Source organism: Orcinus orca, chromosome 4, assembly GCF_937001465.1.
Source record: "Orcinus orca chromosome 4, mOrcOrc1.1, whole genome shotgun sequence".
In the NCBI taxonomy this organism is placed as follows: Eukaryota; Metazoa; Chordata; class Mammalia; order Artiodactyla; family Delphinidae; genus Orcinus; species Orcinus orca.
This window is the reverse complement of record NC_064562.1, coordinates 84506505-84527678: the sequence shown is the minus strand read 5'-3', so window position 1 is coordinate 84527678 and position 21174 is coordinate 84506505. Positions and strand designations below refer to the sequence as shown.

The window sequence follows — 21174 nt, the reverse complement described above, 5'->3', positions numbered from 1 at the left end:
ATAAACCAACAAACACAGGAAAGGATGCTCAACATCACTAATCATTCGAGAAATGCAAATCAAAAATTGATAAACCAGACTCATCGAGAAAAAAAGGGAGAAGATTCAAATCAACAGAATTAGAAATGAAAAAGGAGAAGTAACAAGTGACACTGCAGAAATACAAAGGATCGTGAGAGATTACTACAAGCAATTATACACCAATAAAATGGACAACCTGGAAGAAATGGACAAATTCCCAGAAAAGCACAACCTTCTGAGACTGAACCAGGAAGAAATAGAAAATATCAACAGACCAATCACAAGCCCTGAAATTGAAACTTTGATTAAAAATCTTCCAACAAACCAAAGCCCAGGACCAAATGGCTTCACAGGCGAATTCTATCAGACATTTAGAGAAGACCTAATACCTATCCTTCTCAAACTCTTCCAAAGTAAAGCAGAGGGAGGAACACTCCCAAACTCATTCTACAAGGTCACCATCACCCTGATACCAAAACCAGACAAAGATGTGACAAAGAAAACTACAGACCAATATCACTGATGTACATAGATGCAAAAATCCTCAACAAATTACTAGCAAACAGAATCCAACAACACATTAAAAGGATCATACACCATGATCAAGTGGGGTTTATCCCAGGGATGCAAGGATTCTCAAATATACGCAAATCAATTAATGTAATACACCATATTAACAAATTGAAGGATAAAAACCGTATGATCATCTCAATAGATGCAGAAAAAGCTTTTGACAAAATTCAACACCCATTTATGTTAAAACCCTGCAGAAAGTAGGCATAGAGGGAACTTACCTCAACATAATACAGGCCATATATGACAAACACACAGCCAACATTGTTCTCAATGGTGAAAAACTGAAACCATTTCCACTAAGATCAGGAACAAGACAAGGTTGCCCACTCTCACCGCTATTATTCAACATAGTTTTGGACGTTTTAGCCACAGCAATCAGAGAAGAAAAAGAAATAAAAGGAATCCAAATTGGAAAAGAAGAAGTAAAGCTGTCATTGTTTGCAGATGACATGATACTATACATAGAGAATCCTAAACATACTACCAGAAAACTATTAGAGCTAATCAGTGAATTTGGTAGAGTAGCAGGATACAAAATTAATTCACAGAAATCTCTTGCATTCCTATACACGAATTATGAAAAATCTGAAAGAGAAATTGAGGAAACACTCCCATTTACCATTGCAACAAAAATAATAAAATACCTAGGAATAAATCTACCTAAGGAGACAAAAGACCTGTATGCAGAAAACTATAAGACACTGATGAAAGAAATTAAAGATGATACCAACAGATGGAGAGATAGACTATGTTCTTGGACTGAAAGAACCAAAATTGTGAAAATGACTGTAGTATCCAAAGCAATCTACAGATTCAATGCAATCCCTATCAAACTACCAATGGCGTTTCTCACAGAACTAGATCAAAAACTTTCACAATTTGTATGGAAACACAAAAGACCCCAAATAGCCAAAGCAATGTTGAGAAAGAAAAACGGAGCTGGAAGAATCAGGCTCCCTGACTACAGACTATACTACAAAGCAACAGTAATCAAGACAGTATGATACTGGCACAAAAACAGAAATATAGATCAATGGAACAGGATAGAAAGCCCAGAGATAAACCCCACACATATGGTCACATTATCTTTGATAAAGGAGGCAAGAATATGCAATGGAGAAAAGACAGCCTCTTCATTAAGTGGTGCTGGGAAAACTGGACAGCTACATGCAAAAGAATGAAATTAGAACAGTCCCTAACACAAAAAAAATAAAATCAAAATGGATTAAAGACCTAAATGTAAGACCAGACACTATAAAGCTCCTAGAGGAAAACATAGGCAGAACACTGTATGACATAAATCACAGCAAGATCCTTTTTGACCCACCTCCTAGAGAAATGGAAATAAAAACAAAAATAAACAAAAATGGACTTAATGAAACATAAAAGCTTTTGCACAGCAAAAGAAACCATATACAAGAAGAAAAGACAATCCTCAGAGTGGGAGAAAATATTTGCAAACGAAGCAACTGACAAAGGATTAATCTCCAAAATATACAAGCAGCTCATGCAGCTCAGTATCAAAAAAACAAACAACCCAATCCAAAAATGGACAGAAGACCTAAATAGACATTTCTTTAAAGAAGATATACAGATTCCCAACACACACAGGAAAGGATGCTCAACATCACTAATCATTCGAGAAATGCAAATCAAAAGTACAATGAGGTATTACCTCACACTGGTCAGAATGGCCATCATCAAAACATCTACAAACAATAAATGCTGGAGAGAGTGTGGAGAAAAGGGAACCCTCCTACACTGTTGGTGGGAATGTAAATTGATACTGTCACTATGGAGAACAGCATGGAGGTTCCTTAAAAAACTGAAAATAGAATTACCATATGACCCAGCAATCCCACTACTGGGCATATACCCTGAGAAAACCATAATTCATAAAGAGTCATGTACCACAGTGTTCATTACCGCACTATTTACAATAGCCAGGATATGTAAGCAACCTAAGTGTCCATCGACCAATGAATAGATAAAGAAGATGTGGCACATATATACAATGGAATATTACTCAGCCATAAAAAGAGAAGAAATTGAGTTATTTGTAGTGAAGTGGAAGGACCTAGAGTCTGTCATACAGAGTGAAGTAAGTCAGAAAGAGAAAAACCAATACTCTATGCCAACACATATATATGGAATCTAAAAAAAACAAAAAAATGGTTCTGAAAACCTAGGGGTAGGGCAGGAATAAAGACGCAGACATGGAGAATGGACTTGAGGACACAGGGAGGGGGAGGGGTAAGCTGGGACGAAGTGAGAGAGTAACATTGACATACATACACTACCAAATTTAAAATACATAGCTAGTGGGAAGCAGCCGCATAGCACAGGGAAATCAGCTCTGGGCTGTGTGACCACCTAAAGGGGTGGGATACGGAGGGTGGGAGGGAGACGCAAGAGGTAGGGGATATGGTGATATATGTATGCATATAGCTGATCCACTTTGTTATACAGTAGAAGCTAACACAACATTGTAAAGCAATCATACTCCAATAAAGGTGTTATAAAAAAATAAATAATCCAAAACATGAAAAATCTATATATTCATGTAAGTGTTTATTAGCTTTCATTTAAACTAATAAAATTGAAAACCACTTAAATGTCCAGGATAAAGTATATTGTTTCGCACTGAAAGATTTGCAATCCTGATTATTATATATTAAGATTCAAACGGAAGAAGAGAAAACCCTAAACATGGTTACAAGCATGCAAAAAACCCCACAGCCACTGGGGAGGGGGGTTGAAAATAAATATACCACAATGCTGTTAGTAGTCATATTAGAAGTAATATTTCCCCACTAATTTCAGAATATTTTTTAATGTGTTACTTGTTTAAAAAGAAAAAGGATGATGTCCCAAGCCCTGCTCTTATTCTTATGGGGAGCTGGAAATTTTGCACAATTTATACTACTGCCTTACTTGTATTTGTTTAGGTTTTTCTTTTTTTTTTTTTGCTTTTGTTTCCCTACATAAAGCCATTCTCCTAAGACAATGCAGTATTTTAACACTCTGCCACTCTAGAATCTTATTTCAATCCTTCAGGAATACCATTTCAAGATTACTCTGATTACGCCTCAGTAAATGTGTCACCTCTTTATTCTGAGAGAACTCACCATGTGGCAATGCAACAGAGCAGTTCTGCAACTAAGCCAAAAAAAAAAAAAAATTGTATAGCTGTGAAAGAAGATCCATATCTTTGCTTTGTCTCCTAATTCTGAGTTCTTATTTAACTATCCTGCACTTACCAAGTCATGGCATTCCATCAGAAGTAAACATTTTCTTTGAATTTGACTTTTACTATCATTTCTAAGTCCATTTCGCTTGTTTACAGGTTTATTATTATTTTAATTCCTCACAGTTTGTCTACTACAGAAATTGCTGATGATCAAGATAATAATAAAGATGCTCTGATTTAGAAGGGGTAGCCTTGGTATTTCTGCCACCTAACACATATCTCAGCTAACTATTCCTAGGAAACATTAAGCATGGTAGAAATTTAACACATGTTCTTATACTCCACAGATATATGAATATAGTGATATAATTTGGAGAAAATAGTCTATTTTGAACTCAGTGAGACATAAACATAACTGAGATTAGCACTGGGTCCTTGGCAAGGGTCTATTAATTACTATTGCCCTGTGAGTACTTTTTGTGGTGGTTGTTCCCCTTCCTCAGACTGCTCTGATTTATGAACAGCTTTTCATATTCACAAAGTGGTTCATGAATCACTCTCGTCCAACAGAAATGAATAAAAATAAGCCCATTTACACAACATTTGGTATGTAGCTAATTACCTGAAAATGACGGTTTGGGATTGCGCTGAGAAGTGTGTCATTAACATTCAGCACAAAGAGTACAAAACAGAGGGAGAAAAGAAAGTAGAATCAAAAACTAAAAATATAAGAGGAGCAACAAGAATGCTATTTATTCAGTGTAGATTTTTTTTAAAGCATCACCAAAGAGTACCTTCTGATGTCACCCAACAGAGGAATGTTCAAGCAAAAAGCAGCAAACGAAATGGTTAAATACAATGTAATTTCAACTTTATTAAACAATATACTTAGAAGAAAGGAAGTTAATAATCAGATTGTGGTGATGAGATTATGGATCATTTATTCTATCTATAATTTTCTGTATTTTTCTGGTATTTTACTATGACCCTGCATTAATCTTACAATGCACTTGTATTAGTAATCTTACATGTATGTATGTATTTAGAAGCATATAGTTTAAAAATAATAATAGCTATAGTTAATTGAGAGACTATTATGTACTAAACATTGAACTTGTATGTGCATATAATAAGCCTTTTCTTCTTGCCTGTTCTACCCTATATCCACCTGCAGAATACCTCTGTTCATGGAATACAACAAACTTAAGTTAAGGCATCCAAAAACCAACCAGACACACCAGTCAAATAAGTGTAAGATTGAACTCTCTCCCTCCTGAGTGATTGTCATGTTTTCTTGATAACGTAAACATTTCTCTAATGCCAGATATTTGTGTTTCTAGAAAAATGGCAAAGCTAGTAGTCCCAAATGAGAGATAAGCATATCCTCCCTGGTTATTTCTTTAAACCAGTAGACAATGGCTCTATCTTCTGTCTTCTGCTACCTGACAGTACTAAAAAACAAACAACAAAACAAAACAAAAATTATGACAGCAGGAAGGTGCAGTTGGATATTTTTAACTGTTGTAACCTCCATGCTTATAGCATTACCTGATTCCTAATAAGTCCTCTATCATGTTTATACTCATTATTGAGTTGATAAAGGATGTCCTAAATTACTGATAACTAAATGAACACCAAAAACTTATAGTCAGGTCAACTCTTGGTTGTTTAATCTGTTCTACTGCTTGTGGGAGAAATTTTACTGAACCAGTTGTTCTCTGCTTTGATTTATCTGGCCTGAATATAATAACTGGAAAGATAATAAACCTTAGCTCCTGAGTCTAGCATATCTGAATTTGAACCTCATTTATAGACTTGGAAACTTTTTCTAGCCTCATCAGATGTCAGTTTCCTTATCTTTGAAATGGGCATAAAAATGGCATCAACATAATAAAGCTTTTGTAAATAATAAATTAAATAATGCATGTATGGTAGTCAGAATAATGGCCCTCTAAAGATGTCCACGTCTTAATTCTCAGGACATGTGAATATGTTTCCTTAGGTGTCAACAGGGACTGTGCAGATGGGATTAATGTCAGGATTTTGAAATGAGATTATCCTGGATTATCTGGGGTGGGCCCAGTGTAATCACAAGGCTTCTTATACAAGGAAGGCAGGAGGGTCAGAGGGTGAGGAGATGTGAGGACAGAAGCAGACATTGGAATGATTGAGAAAGATAGAGGAAGGGGGCATGAGCCGAGGAATGCAAAGCAGCCTCTAGAAGCTGGAAAAGACAAGGAAATAGATTCTCCCGTAGAGCCTCCAAAAGGAACACAGCCCTATTGAAACCTTGATTTTAGAACTTCAGACCTCCAGGACAGTAAGAGAATAAATTTGTGTTGCTTTAAGCCACTAAATTTGTGGTAACTTGTTACAAGAGCAATAGTTAACCAATACAGTAAATATGGTGTTTAGCACTGTGCCCGTCATATAGGATTCTAACATAATATTAGCTAAGATCACTCTGCCCCTTAAGGTAAGAGTAGCTTAAACACACAACCCATTATTTGTGGGAGTCCAACACCTTCCCCAGGGTTGCTGAGGCTTCCCAAAGGGCTTCATGATTTGGCCGTCTCTGGCTTTGAAGTGCAGGTTTTGCTGAATTGGTTTAATTTATAGATTACTGTTCCATGAATGCTGTCAAGATATGGAATTCAGCCACTTTACAAGAATAAAAATAAAACATTTGCATAAGGATTTACTGGGGTGGGGCTGCTGGGGAGAGAACATGGTTTAGGTAAATAAAGAAAAATTTATTATAAGAGCAATGTAAAAATCTTAAAATTGAATACCATTCTTCAGAATGTTTTGCTACTCCATCATTTTGCTTCCCCACACCTAATTCCTCTTAAATCTCACAGCAGTTTATCTCCTTTTGTTTCTTTATCATTTATGTCTCATGCTCTCAAGATTTCACCTTCTAATACTAAGGTATTTTCCTAAACATAGTAGCTTACCTAAAATAAAATTTGGTGCCAACTGCGAAGATAATACATATTCTTTTCACCACTCCGTAAGTGTTAGCTAAGGGAAAAAATCTATGTACTCATTGGTCATGACTTAGGCTAACCCATCCTTCATCTTTCATTGGTTTCTTTGGATGATGACTCTAACATGGATTAAGGGTACAGCCTAGAGGCCAAAGGAAGCCATGGGACATTCTTCAAACAAACTTAAAGTGATACTGATGTCAATCTTATACTGCTACTCACTATCAATCTCACCAATCTTAGGAGTGTGATTAGGATATAGCATTTTCAGGCTTTTTTCCTCTCTCCTTTCTCATATTCCTTTTATATAGATTCTATTAAATTGTACAGCTATGCTCTACAGAGATCACATTAAAAATTAGAGCTCATCCCTATAAGATTGAAGATTATAGGAAAATCTCAACCATACGTACATAATTCATTCAAGTCCCCATTCTTATTTGCAAAAGTGCACACTCCATATGTATATATGTGTGCGTGCGTGCATGTGTGTGTATGTGTGTGTGTGTTTGTAGCTAGGTTTTAAGCTACTTAAGGGCCAGGACTTCCTGGATGTGTCTTATCAGCAATGAGAGTCATGCTACCCTTAGACATCAAATACACATGAGTTGTGATTACAGTGACTCAGGGTCAGTGACCACGCAGCATACACCTTAATACATAAATACTACAGCAACATGATTTCCGTTCATTCCAAAGTATCGTGGGACCATAGTTTCTAACTAACAGCCTATTACAGTGTTCTGACCTAGCCTTCAAAATGTCAGTAAATTGGATGATAATGTAAGTCATTCTAAATGTTTTTGAAAGAAGACATGACTGTTACGCTGTCATGAATCCGTACCTCTGAGAAGTCTGAGTTCAGAAAAACAGTCAGTTAACACTTTTGCCTTTCGCCGGTTCTACTCTATTATACTTTCATTTGCTATCAGCCAATAATCATATTTTCACACACTGAGAATGAATGACTTGAGTGTGAACAGTTAAAAACAAAATTCAAAAAAAATGCTTCAGTCTTGAAGCCCTCAACCTGTCCAGTTTTGTGATCTTTGGCACCTTTGACTCCATAGAAGATTTTGAATATCAGGCTGCTTTAGCCACGATGTAAGAACATTTCCATGAAGATGTGTTAATTAGGTGTAGAGGTGACTAACCACTGCTGAGCAATTGCATTAGGCAAGGCAAACAAATGGAATACAGAGAGCAGTCATTCTTCGAGATGTTCATTGTTGCTTCACACCCAGAAGACAAGAGCTGGACGGCACTCTGCCCAGGGACATCTCCCTTTTTCTTGATGCACCTGGGAATTCTTGCTGAGTAATTTTTCTCACAAAGAGCTCAGGATACTCAACTCACTCATACATATTACAAAATCTAGAAATGCCAAACTCTTAAGTTAGCAGAGACTAACATTCTGTTGCATAAATTTCTATGGGCCACATCATGAATTTATGAGTACGTACTTGTAGAGGGGTCCCTGTCTGAGTGAGTCTCAGTGATCCCTCCTTCTTAGATAAGAGACCCTTTCAGGTCCCTGGTGACCATATTTGTATGTGTGTAGCTTTCCTTCCAGCCCTTAATAAATAAGTTGGGGAGTGTTAGCACCTAATCCAAGTTGAGCCAATGAAACCTTCTTGAGGGTTCAAAATTTGGAAAAGATAGGTCCCAAGAAGGAAGTTGTTTCACTAATGTCAGTGCTCTACAGAGAAAGTCAGGCACTTCCTGCAGCTCAAGTTCCAAGTTTCCTCTCTTTCTGTGTTGTGATGACTCAACTCTCTTTGGTATCTTAATGGGATTTGGGGCAGGAGAAGCGAATTCACACAGGCGATCATTGTTGAAAAATCATCAGGTCATGGGCAAGCTTCTGCTGTGATGTGCAGTTTACCAAGGTGATATAAATTAAATTTCTAATATTTATTGATTGCCGAATAGATCGATCATGATAGATAGCAACAGTCAATTCAGTTATGCTTTCCAAAAGCTGTTTTTTCACCACTCACAACTGTAGTACCTAAATACCTGAGACACATTATTCATTTTACGGACAATGTTTTGTTGACTTTTCAAATTGCTTTGTAAAAACTCCAGAGCCTTATACTGTGTGAATCAGTGATTCAGCATGTCCTGCTTTTCATATGATGTGGTTAACTAACCAGATGACATGTGTCTAAAAATGATGTCAATTAAATGAGGAAAGCTGACCAGTGGAGCTCAAATGATGTTATCAAGTATCCCAAAAGCTCTTTAACAGTTCCACACATATCTTATTTCAATTTTATTTTTAAATATTATAATTATTTTTAAACTATAAGCATGTACACTGTAATGTGTCCTATGCCACTTTCGGTACGTGGGCCTCTCACTGTTGTGGCCTCTCCCGTTGCGGAGCACAGGCTCCGGACGCGCAGGCTCAGAGGCCATGGCTCATGGGCCCAGCCGCTCCGCGGCATGTGGGATCCTCCCGGACGGGGGCACGAACCCGTGTACCCTGCATCGGCAGGCGGACTCTCAACCACTGCACCACCAGGGAAGCCCGCCACATTTTTTTTTAACATCTTTATTGGAGTATAATTGCTTTACAATGGTATGTTAGTTTCTGCTTTATAACAAAGTGAATCAGCTATATGCATACGTATATCGCCATATCTCCTCCCTCTTACGTCTCCTCCCACCCTCCCTATCCCACCCCTCTAGGTGGTCACAAAGCACTGAGCTGATCTCCCTGTGCTATGCGGCTGCTTCCCACTAGCTATCTCTTTTACATTTGGTAGTGTATATATGTCCACGCCACTCTCTCACTTCATCCCAGCCTACCCTTCCCCCTCCCTGTGTCCTCAAGTCCATTCTCTATGTCTGCGTCTTTATTCCTGTCCTGCCCCTAGGTTCTTCAGAACCTTTTTTTTTTTTTAGATTCCATATATATGTGTTAGCATACGGTATTTGTTTTTCTCTTTCTGACGAGGTAGCTGGACCTAGAGCCTACGCCACATTTTAATGCATTCAAGACCATCATAATATTAACTTGTGCTGCCAGGTTAGCTTACACAGAGTAAGCATTAGCTTATGCAGAAGCTTTATCCAAGTAAAGCTTCCTTTTAATCCACTGCTAAGTACCTACTAGAGACCAACCACCTATTAATGTATCTGAACCATCTGCAAAGGTTCCATTGATAATAGCAGCAGTTACAAAGCAGACGGGTAATATTCCCCCCTAATTCAGGGTAGACCATGCCTGGTCATGTAAGATTTTAGAAGCAAGTGTTTCCATGTTTGTTAGGATTTTCTCAATACCATACAAATAAAATATAACACAAAAATAATTGGTGCTGAGGGAGATTTAAGACCATAATTCTCATCATAATTCCTGCTTTCAAATGTGTGTGCTCATTAGAATGGATGTCAACATTTGAACTTATATGGCAAATCTATATTAACAACATATGGCTTTCACTTATTTCATTTGTGTTTTATATGTTGAGGTTCTCTATAAGATTTCATTTTATTACAGTTTTCCCCAGAGGAAAAATGTTTGAAAGCACCATTTTAGCAGTGTTTTTCAACCATAGCACTACTGACATTTTGGAACAGATAATTCTTAATTGTTGGGTGCTGTCCCGGGCACTGTAGTATGTTTAGCAGCATCCCTGGCCTCCACCCACTAGATGCCCAGTATCCACCTTCCACCCCCAGCCTGACGATCAAAACTGTCTCCAGATGTCAAATGTCCCCTATTGGTAAAAATTATCCCTGGTTGAAAAGAATTAGCTACTTCATAAGATCATAAGGATGGCCACACTTCAGTAATTCCTAGAGAATATTCACATCTTCACACTTTTTTATTCATAAGCAGCTATTAAAGAATATAGTAGAGAGATGATGTTTTTAAGCATTTTTAAATATTTATTGTGTTGTCTCATTGAGTATGTTTGAAACACTTTGCAGACCATAAAAAGAATGAGGTGGAATTGTAATCCTTTTATGTCCTAAATTCTGGAATGCAGCCAGTCTTCAAAGTTTTTGTAAAACACTTAAAAATTTTTTTAATTAAACTTTAAAATTCCTTTTGCTCTTGCTTAATGCTCAGATCAATCTGATTAATTGACCAGCATCCTGTCTAAGAAAGGCTTCAAAGAGAATCTTCACTTTTATCTTTCATAAAGAAAGCCAAAGAGAAATTGGGAAGGTCTAGGGTTATTCCTAGTAATGTTTTTAGGAAGAAGGTGCCTGTCAGGTTAACACAAATGACCAAAACAACAACTTTCCTTGACAGCCTCAAAAAACAAAGGTATGAAAAGAACTTTGTCAAATTTACATACACTGTTGATGAGGGTGTAAACTGGCTCAACCTCTATGAACAGCAATGTGGCAAAATTTAAAATGCATATACCTTTTTTCTATCAACAATTCCCTTTCTAGAAATAACCAGTCAATGTAGTCAGATATAGTAGAGTGTACCAGTATATTCAGAGCATCTTTATTTGTAAAAGTAAAAGATATGAAACAACATAAATGCCCCCTATAGGGTGATTAGGAAAATAAATTATGGCATTTCCATACAACTCAATACTCTGTAGTATTTTTTTTTTTTACAAATAGCTTATTATTTACTAATATAGAACCAAATCCAAGATGCACCGTCAATGAAAACAAGCTAGGTTCAGAAGAGGGTATGCGGTAGTCTTCTTAAGAAGTTCACCCGGGCTTCCCTGGTGGCGCGGTGGTTGGAGTCTGCCTGCCGATGCAGCGGACATGGGTTCGTGCCCCGGTCCGGGAGGATCCCACATGCCGCGGAGCGGCTGGACCCGTGAGTCATGGCCGCTGAGCCTGCGCTTCCGGAGCCTGTGTTCCGCGGCGGGGGAGGCCACAGCAGTGAGAGGCCCGCGTACCGCAAAAAAAAAAAAAGTTCACCCATAAGAAGATATAACTGGGCTTCTATTTGCATTCAGAGTATGTATGGAAATTTTCCAATGTTTTAGCTCCTGGGGCCTAAGGTAGAAAGGAAGCTTATTATTAAATTTGAATTTTGAATTTTTTAAATTGTGATTATACATTACTTTGTGAACAGGGACCGTGTAAATAGTTTTTTTAAGAAAAGTATTTTGTCAATTCCAGCGTGATATCAAATGTTTGTATGAGTGGACGAGCCATATGAATTTAAGTTACTCTAAGACACCACAGTCCAGAAAACCAGCCCAGGCACGAGAAAACGGAGGGATAGTGGAAACCCAGGTAGGATATCTAGAGTCAGGATCCTTGGGTTTGCATAGATACATAAGCTAAACTGGAGCTGGTAAATATGGTGGAAACACTGATCCTAGGATCATGTTTCTTTATCGGTTATATGCTATCTACTGAACATAGGTAGACCAGGGTCTCAGAGGTGAATCTGACAAATCTCCCTCATAGTGGGGAGTGTGAGGCATCAAAAGCCATGAAGGATGAATTTTGCTGTTGTTGTTGCTTTTGTTGTTTTATCATTAGGTTGTAGCAGGAGAGGAAGGTGGACTTTGACACATAACATAGATGTTCTCCTCCTCATAAAGCCAGACTTGCTGCAGATACCGGCAAAGACATTGCTAGGAGGCTAGTAAATAAAGGAAGGGCCTGGGATAATAATAGCTATAATAATAGCTATTATTTGTGAGACACTTACTAAGTATGAAGCACTGGGCTCAGGGCTTTGCATATATTATCTCTTTTAATCCTCACAGCCATTCTATGCAGTCGGTGTTTTGATTGATAAGGGGACTGAGACTCCTGGAGATAAATTAACTAGCTCAGCCTCACACTGCTAGTGAGCAGCAAAGAAAGACTCAAATTCAATCCGCCTGCTTTCAGAATTTTTAATCACAAAATTTTGATGCCAACTGGTACGCATGATTCAGGGCTGGGAAGCCTGGAAATGAAAGTCATCGTCATTATGATGTTGTCCTTTCTCTCTCTCACCCTGACAGGATCACAACCACAGCTGCGTGTATGATGGATCTACGAAGATACCCTCTGGATGAACAAAACTGCACCCTGGAGATTGAAAGTTGTGAGTTACTTGGACAGGGGAACAAAAAAGAGGGAGGTTTGCTTGACCCAATTAAATTCCACCTTGTACTGAGTAATTGATACCGGGATATTTTTAGCTACACTACCCTGCCAACTTTTCAAAGGGTTCACAGTAACACTTTCCTCTGTATTGGAGGATTAAGGTTCATTTCAATGCAATTATCTTTTTGAACCATTAAGGAAAGTCCACTTATTTTAGCTGGACTATTTATAAACTCATGCCTTCTCCTCAGAATCAAATTTCTCCTAAGACCTTCCAATACCCAAGCTACGTTAATAAGAGAGCAAAAATAATTCAATGTGAAAAGACTTTGTGAGATTGTTTTTGGCTCTATGTCTGTCTGCCTGAAGGACTGTAAATTGTTGTCTTTTAGAAAAACACTATGGTAAAGTCTTGTGTGCAATTGTCTTTCTTCATGGGAAGAACAAGATGATAGATGGTATTCATGAGGCTTGTGGTTTAGCTTTGTACTCTTGAGCTGTTTTTTCATTGATTGCTTTCTTAACAATTAGAATATTTTAGTCACTAAGTTTTAATCTGATTGATTATCTTGGTTTCATTGTTTCTCAACCATCAATATGCAGACATTTGATCCCATTTATTGTGAATACCAGGCCAAGTCTATTTCCTGGTTTTCAGGGGTACAGAAAGTGCAATAGGTAATTAAGAGCATTGCAATACCATTTAATGTAATGTGAGAATAGACATAGTTAGATCATTTAAAATGCTTTCCAGATCTAAACATCAAAATGGTAAAGAAAAATGGGAAAATTCCAGGTGATCCTCTAATATTATTAAACAATAAATGTATTCCCCATTGTCTGATTATTAATTACATTCATTTTCTAGTTTTACTGAATACAGACATAGAAATAGATAAAGATGCTTATGTAGATATATAGATTCAGACCTAGACATTAATCTAGTACCACTGGAACCTGGAATTCATATTATATAAATAGGTTGGCTGAAAGTTATTAATATATGAAAGTATTAATGGTGACTTTTGGTTTAAACGCCAATGACAACCAAATTCAAACTATAGGAATGAAATATAAACCCAGTCATTTATTACTGGCTAACAATATTTTATAAATAAGACAGAATTTCATCTAAGCAAGTAAATCATTAGCTTTTGAAACTGACATGGAAAGAGAAGGATGCTCATTCACATAAGTTACCTTTTACCCTTGACCTCTCTTCCACCGATTGTGATTTTTTACCTTTGCTTATGCCGGAAGGATATGACAGTCTGTCAAAATTCCAAGATCTTATGTTTACATCATTCACTTGAAGAATGAATTTTGATGAGTACTTGAATTGATTCTGTGCATAAATTACAAGTGCTAAAATTATCAACATTTTCTCCCAAAATGCATATTTTATTTTATAATGCATATTGAGTCTTCCTATTATTATAGGTTTACATTTTTCTTTTAAAAGGCAATTTTCTTTATTCATATTAGAAAATAGATGACTTTTAGGTCCATTTATCATATCATACAATGACCAAAACTATAAATGAGGCAAAATTAAACATAACTTTTGCGGAGCAGGGATGAGGGGTGCCAAAACAATCAGAGAGTCCAAAGTCATCATAAGATATGGTGTCAGGCGATAAGTAGTGACCCAGTCATATGATTATCATTGAGGCAATTCAGTAAGATGCAATCAGTTAACTGGGCAGATGGATGAGGCATGGTAACTGGGACCCTAAGATCAGTTAATATATAGGACTGTAGGCAGACAGTGACCATCATAAAGTGATCCAACAGTAGATCACAGAACTCTAGTCCCTAAAGATGTTTACCTAAAGCAAAGCAGAAACTCAGGCCTGCAAGAATTTGTGTATTGAGGAGTATATGAAGACAGGAACTCGGGGGAAAGGGAAAAAACAGGGAACTGCCTTCTATTTGCCAGACAAAAGCTAGGCATTAATATAACACCTCTGTAACAGAAGTCTTTCTAACAACATTTGAGAGATAATGTATCTGAGGCTCAGAGAAGTAAAATAACTTACCCAAGGCAACAAGGCAAGGATAGTGGTAAAGTGAGGATTCAAGCCCAGGTAATATATTCTCTATAATAGAATCCTGTAATCAACTGCTGAGCAAGGAAGCAGAACGTCAGTGATTAGAAGTATAGCACCAATCAGAACAACTCCCAGCTAGATTGAGGATGCTGAGTCGACCAAAGGACTGGTCTATATTTCCTAAAATTATCCCCAATAAAGGTTAGAGTCGATCCCAGAAGCTGAAGCAGAATTTAGCTCTTAGGGCAAGGGTCAAATGATTGCAACTGTGGATAAAGGGTAGTCTGTGGATGCAGGAAATCAAGTAGTCCTGATTCCATTGACGTTACCAAAAAAAAAAAAATTTTAAGCCTCAAATGACAACATTGCTTAGCTCTAATACTTTCCTTATGATGTATCCCTTCTTAACAATAGATAAACCAATGTAAAGAGATCTTAAATCTTAAGGGTAATAACTTCAAATGACAAAGTAATATATGGCAATTATATGGAGTCCAAATGAGCTTTGCTTATTCCTGCCTAAGTACATAATCGATATGCTGCTAAGTGTTAATAAATACTGAATCTGTTATCCATCTATTTTTTAACTCCTCAAGAAAAAACATGTGTTACATTATTTGCTGAAACAGATCTCCCTGAATTGCCATTTTATGAAGACCATAACTGAGCTTTAAAGTGATTACAAATGAGTGGTTCTAGTGTCAGTTGGGGAAAAGGAATGATAAAGTAGACATTTCACCAATATAAGATTGAACCAATCATACTTTTGTAACCAATATAGTAGAAACTTTACCTACCTTGCAAAATTTACTAGTGTGTATTCTCTTCCATTACAATCCCAAAGATGGGGAAATGTTTTCCTTGGTCAGGTCCTTTGAGAAATATTAAAGATGTTTTGCCTTTCTTTAACGTCATCTAATCTAGTAAAATTAGGAAGGCCATAAAGCCTTATTAAATTGAAAATTTCCTTGAACTTGGAGCACATTAATAGCTTCATAGCCCTGGGATGCTATAAACTGAGTTAATGGCACATGGGAAAAAATCAATCAAGGAATTTAGTATTAAGAGGATTTGGAATTTGAAATCAATAAAGCTATCACATAAAGGTTTGATAGCCACAAGCCTCATGGAGATATAGAAAGGCTTTGGGACAACAATCATGAAGGAGTCTAATGCCTCTTCCTGTATATTTTCTGCAGCAACTATTGAAGAAAATCTCAACCCTAATCTTACCCTCACTGTCAGCAGATAGTGCCACCTCTCAGTACCTCCCCCACCCCCCAAAAAAATAGAAGCCATTTCGGCTCTGAAATCTCTCAGCAGTCTCACCCATCTTCTTCTAAATGCCCTTATATCCTCACCATTCTAAGTTAGCCCCCTGTATTTAAGAGGAAGGGGTGCTCCTCTTCCTTTTATAAGCTGACCCTGACCCCCTTCTTCCTCCTCTGGTAATTGATTTTCTCAAATTCACATACACCTACACCCCTGATATTTCAGATCCTCAGCCTCTCCCTCTCTGCTACCTCTTTTTTCACAGCCTAAAAACAAGCTGAAAACCCCCCTCATCACAAAACACCTCTACTCTACCCTCCCACCTCCCCTTCAGCTTTTCCTAATCTCTCTACTTCCTTTTTCTCAAAACTACTTGAGATAATGGTATATATCTGCTGTGTGTGGCCTCAACTTCCCCTCAACCCACTGTAATTTGGACCCTGCCTACCCATCTCCCAAGTCCACTGACACTGTTCTCAGAAAGCTCACGAAGGATCTCTCTTTACATAATATCTTTATTCCAATGATCTCCAGATGTATAGCTCCAGCTCAGATCTCTTTAAAGCTCCAGATTGATGTACATCGCACTTTTCTTGGCATATCTACTTTGATGTTTCAAAAGCATCTTAAACTTAATTTTCTCAAAACTTATTATCAATTTTTCCCTCACAAGTGAGTTTCCTTTCCAGCTTCCTTAATCTCACTATCCAGCCAGAATCCTAGGATTCTTCCTCTTCCTCACCCTCCTCCCATCCAATCTATTGTCAAGTACCATCCATTCTACTTGCCAGATATTTAGCAAAGCCCTTCACTTCTCTCCAGCCCACTGCCACCAATCTTCTCCAAACCACCATGACTTCTTGCCTGAATCATTGTAGCAGTCTTGCTATTGGTCCTCTTATTTTTACCCTTGACTCCCTCCAACTTATTTTCTACCCAGTAGCCAGAGTCGTCTTTGCAAGAGGGCAATCGGATCATATTATTCTGTGCTTTAAAATACTCAAAGACTTCTCATTGCACCAGGAAAATTCTCCACACTTCCTAATTTGACTTACAAGCTTCTGAGTGACTTCCTCAATATCTCCATTCTCATCTGAAACCATCTTTCCCTTGCTTACTGCACTAAATTCCAGCAACACAGGTTGTTTCTTGCAGACCGATCTTTCTTTTATCTCATTATCTTCACCATCTTGTTCCTTCTGGTTAAAATGCTTTTCCCCATGATGGTTCTTTTGGCTTTTCCTCATCTTTCAGTTCTCATTTAAGATGCCACCTCCAACAAAAGGCTTTCCTGAGAATCCAACCTTAATTAGTGAACACCCAGTATTCTCTTTCAAAATTCTGTTACTTTCCCATATAGCACTTAGTAATGTTTGTTTGCTTCTGTGTTTATTGTTTCTTCCCTCTCTGGATTAGAAACTCCATGAAGGAAAGGATCATTGTTTTGTTCACAACACAATAATTAAAACCCAGCCTAGTACCTGACAATAAATATCTGTGAAGTGAGTGTATGCTAAATTTCTTGGCTCTTTTTTGTCTTTTGAGTCTTTTGAATTTTGAAAGATAAGTCTAGTCTTAATTTTTTTCAGATAAGATTTAAGGAAGGTATTTTTTGACTTGCAGTAAAATATTCTTTCATTTATACAATTTTATATTCATGCTTTAAGACCATCTCAAAAATTTAAGATTGTAAATGTTCAACCAAGAGCCAGATAGGGGAAAACCTAACATTTTAATTATTTTAGGAATTTTCAAAAGCTGGTAAACGTGATAAACCACCAGTATGGTCTTTTTGCTTCACTTCAGTCATGAACTGTCTACATCCCTCCCACCTGAACCACAACCAATTTATCAAACAAAGGTAACATTTAGTGATACCTGGTTATTTTTATACTTGTTTCTTTTTATTTTATTTTATTTAGTATTTTTTTTTTTTTTTTTTTTTTTTTTGGTCCGCGGGCCTCTCACTGCTGTGGCCTCTCCTGTTGCGGAGCACAGGCTCCGGACACGCAGGCTCAGCTGCCATGGCTCACGGGCCCAGCCGCTCCGCGGCATGTGGGATCTTCTTGGACCGGGGCACGAACCCGTGTCCCCTGCATCGGCAGCCGGACTCCCAACCACTGCGCCACCAGGGAAGCCCTGTTTCTTTTTTTAAAAAATGGCTTGGAAACTTTTAACTTGGGCATTGTCTTAATGTATTCAGTTTAATGAAGCATCTATTCAAACCATCTCTTAGTCTCAGAATATTGTCATCGTATTGATTTCAACGTGTTGGTAGTAGCAACGTCTACACAGAATGTCAAGCCATAGTCATGTTTATTTCCAAAATAATTTTTTTCCTTGTCCACAAAAATAGCAAGTGATAAGAAAAACATGTCTAATAAAATGACCTAACTTAACTGTGGAAAATTCCCTGAGAAAACATAAGGTTTACAGAGTTGAAATGCTAAGTTTTCATTATATAATATGTTACATTAACACCTGGAAATAACGTTAAGTATAGTGTCCAGACATGAGGCAGGAGCAGTTCTACAAAAGCCTTGTAAAGTCACACATGGAGAATTGTGCTCAGTTCTTAATGCCATATTAAGATAATTTCCTTCAGGGGAGGAGACCAAGATATTTGGGAAGAAAATTTTAGGGAGACATAATAGCCATTTCTGAATGTTTAAATGCTATCAGAGAAGAGAAATCTTATGTTTGGTGTTTCCCAGGGTATTAATCAGGATTCTCCAGAGAAACAGAACCAATGGGATGTATACAGATAGAGAGAATGAGATTTATTAATAAGGAATTGGCTCATGCAGTGATGGAAGCAGATAAATCCCAAAATCTGCAGGGTGAGTCAGCAAACCAGAGAGCTGATTGTATAGTTCCAGTCTGAAGGCTAGCAGCCTTGAGACCCAGGAGGAGCTGATACTTCAATTGAGTCTGAAAGCAGGAAAAGACTGATTGTCCCAGTGCAAAGATAGGCCGGAGGAAATCTCTCTTACTCTGTAGAGGGTCAGTATTTTGTTCTAATTCAGGCCTTCAAGTGATTGGATGAGGCACACCCACGTTAGGGAGGGCAGTCTACTCAGTGTAGCAATTTAAACACTAAGTTCATCCAAAAACACCCTCACAGGAATACACAGAATAATGTTTGACCAAATATCCGGGCGCCGTGTGGCCCAGTCAAGTTGACACATAAAATTAAGCATAACACCCAGAGTGCTAGATTTGAACCCATTCAATTCAAATAGCATTTCTTAAGTGGTGACCACAAGCCACTCTGTGTGCAAATAAGTAAGTGCTGGTGATACAGCAGCAACCGAGCAGACAGGTGGCAGAAGTAGCGGGAAGGTAGATGTAGAATTGAAAAAAAAAATACTATCCAATGAGCAGAAGGGCCCATTCATGAAAAAAGCCCCCCCTTAAGAAAGACTTCCCGCCAACAGAGGCACTTCAATTAATTGGAAATGGCCACCTACCAGTTTTAATACAGAAAACATTCCTCATTGAGAGGGCTGTTAATTACATAACCTTAAAGATCTCTTTCAGCCCTAAATGTAGCACTCTGGGAGTTTGTTCAATTTAGTTACATTACCAGTAAATTACTTTATGTGCTTGCCTAAGGTATTGGTTATAAAGTGATCCTGATTTATAAAGGATATTAGAACATTAAAAAAATTTATGAATACATGAACATAAATACAAGAAAAATATGAAATGTAGGACAATTATAAGCAAAGCCTTTGAATCATCCTTACTTTATTGCTGCCTTCCACATCATTAATTCTGATCTGAAATAACTTAAAAATAGCATCTACAACATGCTGCACACTTTCTATTCCTGGATACTAAACACCAAAAATAACAGAAGTAAATTGAACTTCATGAATGATTCATGGCTTCCCTTGCGTCTCCATTGTCAAGGAAATTAGCAGCATTGGATATCTCCTTAGATAAATTTGATTTTGCCATATTCAGTAGACTACTTAATGAAAATGAATATTTCACACTTATGTTCATAGAATTGTTAATGAATTTTAGTGCCCATAGCTTTTTTGTTGAGCAGAGGGGTGGGCGTAGGGAAGACAGGAACCTTTTCTGAATTAATTTATTCCTTTTTCCAGGCTGCTTTTTTGAAACTGTGGGAAAGCAGTCTTTCTGAAAAGTCTGATCTTTTAAAGTTAGAAAATAAAAGCCAGTGTGGGAATGGAGTTCCATTTATTAAAATTAGTTTCATAATCAACTTGTCTATAAAGTTAGCCATTTAGCTGTTCACTTCTACCCTATCGACAGTTTAAGTTTATTTTCCATATATGGATAAGTGGCTATGTAGATGGAGAGGAGATCTCTGATTTACAGATTTAGATTTCTGGAAATTTCTTCTCTTCTTGATGCTCTAATGGATGACCATTTTGCTACTAGCTTCCTAAGAGGAAGTCAAAATAAGGGTATTGTTTTGTCTAAAGGTTTTAGGCATTAACCAAACACTTAAAGACACAATTTTGAATGGAACTTTGATCTTCTAGAACTGGACACCCTTGCTAAACTGAGGGCTTTGGTTCACTTAGGATTCTAACTTGATAATAACGACTGCTAATATTTATTGACTATATATTATGGGCCAGGCACTTAACAAAAATTTCCTATTGAACATTCACCAGAACCCTACTGTTTTACTCCATTTTACAGAGAAGGAACTCAAAGCACCAAGGCAGTTACATGTCCAGGTCACAAAACTGTAGTGGTCCAAAAGGGATTTGAACTCAAGCAATCTGACTTGAACGATTTAATCCCCCTTCATACTGTCCTCAGAAAACTCCTTTCTGGCTTCCCCACTGTGTGAGAGTTGGGTGGTTTGGGAGTATGCTCTATCTGAATGCAAAGCAGACACCTGAAAACAAAGCAGGTTTTAATTGGTCCTTCTCCTCTCTACTGAATCACTCTCAATTCGGCTCCTACATGGGCATTTATTTTCTGACATTCTTGCCAACGAAAATGAACATTGATATAACTTAAGAAAAACTTTCATTTTACCAGGTCACTT

General features: G+C 37.5%; 1 protein-coding gene across 1 annotated transcript in view; it reads left to right on the top strand.

Annotated features, from left to right (window-relative positions):
• GABRB1 (gamma-aminobutyric acid type A receptor subunit beta1) overlaps positions 1-21174 on the top strand; it is a 400458-nt gene that overhangs the window by 293643 nt on the left and 85641 nt on the right. Inside the window, exon 5 of the mRNA XM_004268298.4 lies at positions 12732-12814. Coding sequence (XP_004268346.1) covers positions 12732-12814 — 83 coding nt within the window. The remainder of the gene's footprint in view (positions 1-12731; positions 12815-21174) is intronic.